Source organism: Rhinopithecus bieti, unplaced genomic scaffold (assembly GCF_001698545.2).
Source record: "Rhinopithecus bieti isolate Rb0 unplaced genomic scaffold, ASM169854v2 scaffold_10417, whole genome shotgun sequence".
NCBI lineage: Eukaryota > Metazoa > Chordata > Mammalia > Primates > Cercopithecidae > Rhinopithecus > Rhinopithecus bieti.
This window is the reverse complement of record NW_016806385.1, coordinates 111409-117487: the sequence shown is the minus strand read 5'-3', so window position 1 is coordinate 117487 and position 6079 is coordinate 111409. Positions and strand designations below refer to the sequence as shown.

General features: G+C 53.5%; 1 protein-coding gene across 1 annotated transcript in view; it reads left to right on the top strand.

The window, feature by feature from the left end:
- Window positions 1–6079, top strand: part of NLGN3 (neuroligin 3) — a 30568-nt gene that overhangs the window by 7290 nt on the left and 17199 nt on the right. The window contains 2 exon segments of the mRNA XM_017875865.1: window positions 2214–2273; window positions 3954–4103. Of these exon segments, the coding sequence (XP_017731354.1) occupies window positions 2214–2273; window positions 3954–4103 (210 nt within the window).

Here is a 6079-nt window from a genome sequence, read left to right as displayed (position 1 = left end):
AAAAAAAAAAAAAAAAAAAAAAAAAAAAAAAAAAACAAAACAAAAAAAAACTCAGCTGGTTTCCCTAAGTCCCATGGGCCAATCAGGAAGTGGGTTCCAGACAGTGCAAGGGAAGGCATTTGGTCATTTCGCTGTTCAAATTAGTTCCCTACCCAGGACCTGGTGGCCATTTGGAAGAGTGACAAATCCCGCCTCTTGAGGGAGACCCATCCCCAGAGGTCCTTAGGGTTGTGGTGTGCAGAGGTCTGGGGGCCGGCCTGGCTGGGATCCCTCAGCGGCACAGGGTCTGGGAATGGGGGTCGGCAGTCAGGCTGGCCTGGGTAAGAGGCATGGCAGCTAGGAGCTGCCCAGCAAGTGCCAGGCTGAAGGAGCAGAGGCATCTGTGTGAAGAAGGCTGGGACAATGCAGCAACCCAGGGACACTCTCAGAGGGGTTCACAAGGGATATATCTTCTAAGTCAGGGATGATGGGAAATGAAGTGTTTCCTGGGGAAGACCTGCCCCATCTCCCCAACACCCCACCCCATCAAGTTGGAAGGAATTCGTGTCTGGGGATAAGTGACTTCTTTCTGTTTGGTAGGCTGTCCACAGTGTGAGGGATGATACCCATGTCCCATTAGGTTTCTGAGGACAGCACTGGCAGGTGTTGAGCTAATGTATTAAGACGGTAGGTACCACCGGAAGTTCAGGGAGCCAGAGGCAATTTCTCCCCTAAGCTGTACTCTTGTCCTAGTTGAAAAGCCATTTTGTAGGATGAGGGCAGTTCCTGTTTTGATGAATGGCTGTAAGGAAATCTAGTCATCAGAGTCCAGACCGGCTGGGAAAGAGGGCTCTTTGCTCCTTCCAGGCTGAGGGTATCTGATGTCATAGATGCAAGAGAGCAAGCCCTGGGATGGCAGCACAGCCCCCTCTGTTTCCACACACTGACCAGCATCCAGACAGCCGGTCCTCTCCCTCCTTGGCCATCACCAGGATGCACTTCTAGCCTCCTTAGAACAGGAAGGAGAATTTGTGCCAGCTTAGCCCCAGATCCTAAATGTTTCCCTTCTCACCTCTAGTCTCTTCTTTTTTCTCTACCCTCCTTTCCCCTTCTCTCCCCTCCCCTCCATGCCCCACTGCTTTTCTCATCTATTTCTTCCCTCCCCTCCCCTTTCCCCCACCCCAGAAAGGTGGCATGATGCAGTGGAAAGACCATGGGCTTTGGAGTCAAGCAGACCTGGGTGCGAATCGCACCTCTAGCACTTCCTAGCTGTGTGATCTTGAGCAAGTCACTTTACCCCTCTGAACCTCAGTTTCCCCATCAGTGAAACAGGAATAAGGATAGGACCTATCTCATTGGGGTGTAAGGATCAAACAATATGGCAGAAGTAGAGTGTCTGGCACATGGTAAATATTCAGTACATGGTTGGAGCTGTGACCATTATTCCTATCTCTTTGTTTCTCTTCTATTTTTTTTTCTCTCTCTCTCACCATCCCTTTCTCCTCTTCCCCTTTCTTCTCTCCCTCTCTCCCTCTCTGGCTCTCTCTACATCTCAGAGCAATGCTTGCTGCTCTCAACACTGGTTCCTGTGGGCAGGAACCCCATTTGCCATTAACCAGAGCAGGGGCTCCAACAAGGAAGACCAGAGGGAAAGCTTCATCTCCCATTTTCTCCTGTGGGGATCAGGGTCAGCTGAGGCCCAGCTTGAACCTGCCCACTGGGCCCCAGGAGCTCAGGCCTGGGGTCCCTGTACACATCTCTGCCCTAAGTACCTCATATCCACAACCTCCACCCTTGCTGGCAATGTCGCCCCTCACCCTTGGTACCTGACCCTGCTCTCCAGCTCAACCTGCCTGTGTACACACGAGCAGCCCCTTCCACCCAGAATGAATCCTTCTCCTGAGTGGGTCTCTGGCTCTGTGCCCTGGCCCACTTGCTGCTACCTCATTCCTCACTGGAAAGGTAGTTGGTTGAGATGGGCTGTTGGGGACAGGGAGGCGGGGCAGGGCAGTGCAGAGAGGCCAGCACAGCAGGGACCTGCAACACCATCATCCTGGTGAAGGTCTGGGCCTCAGCCCACCCATTCCCTCAGTTCTTGCCATCCCTCCTGCCTGTCCTGGGCCCAGGCCCGGAGCTGGCTTGCTGGGCCACACTGCAGTCATGCTGTTTTTGAATTCTCTCTCTGTTTTGTTCTCTGTTCTGTGCTGTTGTGTCTCCCCGTGTCTGGTCCCCAGGATCCGGCGCTAAGAAACAGGGCGAGGACTTAGCGGATAATGACGGGGATGAAGATGAAGGTATTTGGGGGCTGCAGGGCGCGGCGGCTGGTGCATGGCACAGAGCCCCTCCCCTTCTCAATGGGGAGAAGCCCCGTCTGTCTGTCTGTCTGTCCATTGGTGTGTTTCTGTTCCTGTACAAGGCCGTTGGGCTGTTCATCTGTCTTTGGCCCCGTTGGCCACTGGGAGTTCCGGGGTGATGGACATGGCTGGCAGGAGCAGGGGACCACAAGCAGAGCCATGGGGAGGACATCCTCCTTGCCTGGGTCTCCCGCCCCTTCCCCATCTTCTGTGGTTCAGAGGCACCTGCCCCTACTGAGCAGCAGGGAGAGTGGAGAGAAAGCAGGACCACTGAGGGTGGGGAGAGGACAAAGGCAACGGAACATCAAGGAGATTACCTGTGTTTCAGTGAAGAGACCCCTGTGTCTCACAGGGAGCCTGGCTTCTGGGAAAGGGACCCCGCAGGACGGCGAACTGGGGAGTGAGGCAGTGACAACCAAAGGGGCTGGAAAAGCAGCACCAGAACCTCCCCAGCCTTATCCTAGAAAAGAGAGAGATGGTCTCAGGGCCAGGGGCTGCAGTAGGTACAAGACAAGGCCAGAAAGAGTGGGCTAAAATGCCAGGCTAAGGCCAGGACACCACAGCCATCAATAAATGGCATAAGATCCTTGGGCAATGATCGGACCAGCCTTCCTCCTTGGAGAAACAAGTTCTGTTTGCTCTGCAGCAGAGAGCATCCCTTCCTCCTCCATGCCCTGGCCCCGCCCCTCTGCCCCAAAGGGGCCAGGCATCTCAGGGGGGCCCAGTGGTGATGGGTAGGGCTGTGCTGGCATGGCAGAAAGTATTGGTCCAGTTCACAGACTGACAGGCTACAGCAGAGGTGATCAGGCCTGGAGCCTTCTCTTGACTGCCCCAGCCCTGATGCCGTGCTGCCTGGGCTTGGGAGCAGCTGCTTGATGGTCCCTTGTTGAATGGCCTCTGGGGAGGCTCCATCTTCATCTTGGTGCTGACTGGGAGCAGGCTCTGTCATTCTTAGTTCTGCCCCATCCCCAATGCTTCTGGTTAAGTCTGCCCGGGGAGAATGGGGAAATGGGCACATGGCTAAGAAACCATGTCAACAAGGTTCCCCCCACCCTATCTCTGCCATTCACTCCCCTTTCCCCACATCCTTCCTTGTTCTCTCCCTGTGCCACCCCTTATTCCCACACCTCTTGTCTCTGTCTGCACTGGGGGGCCAGCTGCTGCCAATGGCCGTTTTTCCATGTAACTGGTCTAGTCTTGGGGGCTTCAGGGCTCCCCAGCTCCTGCTCTCTAAAGCCATGTCAGGTCCCAGGACTCCTGGGTGCCCAGGGCAGCGACTCACCTGATGTGGCTAAAGGACCAGCCCTTCCCCTTTCTGCGGCCCCCCGCCCCCAAGGGCCCAGCCATGGCCCACTGAGGCCTGGCTATATCACATGCCTGGCTGCCTTCAGCTGGGAGACACTTGAAACCAGAGCCTTCAAAAACATCACTGAAGTCCCACCATCTCAGGCTGATGCTTGAGCTCCAGGTTGAGCAGCCTCATGAGTCCTGCCCTCAGGGATGGCAGTGGTGTCCTGGCACCTGGGATAGCTTTGCTGCCCGCACCCACCCCCCGGGCTGGCGGGGGTTGGGGAAGAAGGGCATCCCACCCAGCCTGTGTCTCACCCCTTCTCCTTGCAGACATCCGGGACAGTGGTGCTAAACCCGTCATGGTCTACATCCATGGAGGCTCTTACATGGAAGGGACAGGCAACATGATTGATGGCAGCGTCCTCGCCAGTTATGGCAATGTCATCGTCATCACCCTCAACTATCGGGTTGGAGTGCTAGGTATGGTTGGTTCCCTGTCTGCTGCCTGGAAGGAAGACTGGCTTCTCAAGGAGGGGAGGAAAGAGTGCTAGAGAATTTAAAAACAGATAGCCTTGCTTCTCTAGCTGGTGCTAATAACCACAGTCAAAATGGTGTTATCCTCTGGCCCCTACCCAAATGCTAGGGGCTTCCCCATATCCCCAGGCCCTTTCTTGGAAGGTTTAGATGCCACTGGAAATTCAATTCAAACTTCATACCTTCTTTCAGGTCCCAAGCCAGGTCTCTGCTTCCAGACTTTCACTTGGCTGGGTTTTGTAGGATGCTTCAATTTTCCACTGTCCTGTCTTCACCTCTACCCACCCGCCCCACATCCCTAAACACCCCACACATGCACAGATATTCCTTCCAGTCCACTCCATGGCCACACACCTATTTACCTTCACGTGTTTAAACATCCACCCCGCCATGCACCTGCAGGTAGACGGTGATTTCTCACTCACCCCCACAAAGTACACACACCTAGCCCCACATTCACATCTCCAGGCCCCTCACATATAAACACATTCTCCCAGCACTCCAGGTAACTCCATTCACATAGTCTCTCCAGAACACATATCCACATACCCACACGGTCTGTGTACTCCACATCTGCACCCCGCAGATGGCTCTCACCCTCTGCATATGCACACACACATGCTCATGTACTTCTCCCCATGTCTCTGTAGCCACATCTACACCCATACCCATGATGCATACACACCCACACTCACACTTTACCCCCATATTTATAGCCCACACAAAAACCTACACCCTGCACATCCACGTCCACACCCAAACTCCACACATATACACCTTAAACGTATATAAATATTCCTTTCACCCACCCCGCACACATACCTGTACACACCCGTATCCCCCTGCACACCCCACTTCCACATCCACTTTACACACCCACCTACTACCACACACACCTGTCCCTATCTCCTCAGAAACACAAACCAACATTCCCCTTCCCTACATACATATACTCTTACCCGTTTGTCCACACTGTCCCACCCTACACATACACAGATACTACAGACACACCATATCCACATCTACATACATCCCACATACTGCCCTTATGTCATTCCCCTACACATACACTCCCCTACACACACACTCCCCCCCACACACACATCGCACATGCATGCATATAAATGCGCACACTCTTCCATACACAGCCTGCATATGTACACCCAGCACACACCCATGCACTTCTCCCCTCACCCCACCCCACAAATACATACACATCCGTGTACATGGGGCTGCACCTGTATCCATACATGCACACACACCTCTACCCACGCCCAACCGCATCCCCCCAAGTCCCCCCACACTTCCTTACCCCGTATATGCACACATACACACTCCTTGTACTCTCTCTGTGCATGTCCCCTGCACACTCCCACCCATCACACACATACTCCCATTCATACGCGCTCATTGCCCAAATGCCTCCTCATATGCACCCATACACTTCCCCACCCCCGCATTCTCTGCTGTGCACAAGCTTGTGTCAGTCATTTAGGCTGCCCCTGGACCCTGTACCTTCCTTGGTGACCACCCATGCCTATCTATGGTGAAGGTCTTGAGGTAAATGAGTGCCTCAGAGAGGGTGACTAAGCACACAGGGCCCTGCTCATGCTTCCCCAAGCCCCGCATCCCTGTAGTGGCATGAAGAAGCCAACTTCTTCCTGGAGGAAGAGTTTCAACGGGAGTATAGGCTCTTGGTCAGGTCTGTAGGCATATGGGTGCTAAACCAGCAGTTAGGCATGGCTTATTCCATGGCTAGTTAGGGGACATGACTGTATTTTATTTTATTTCATTTCATTTTTATTTAATTTTTGAGACAGGGTCTCACTCTTGCCCAGGCCAGTTTTGAACTCCTGAGCTCAAGTGATCATCCTCCCACCTCAAGGGCCTTATTTTAATTTTTTTTTTTTTTTTTTTTTTTT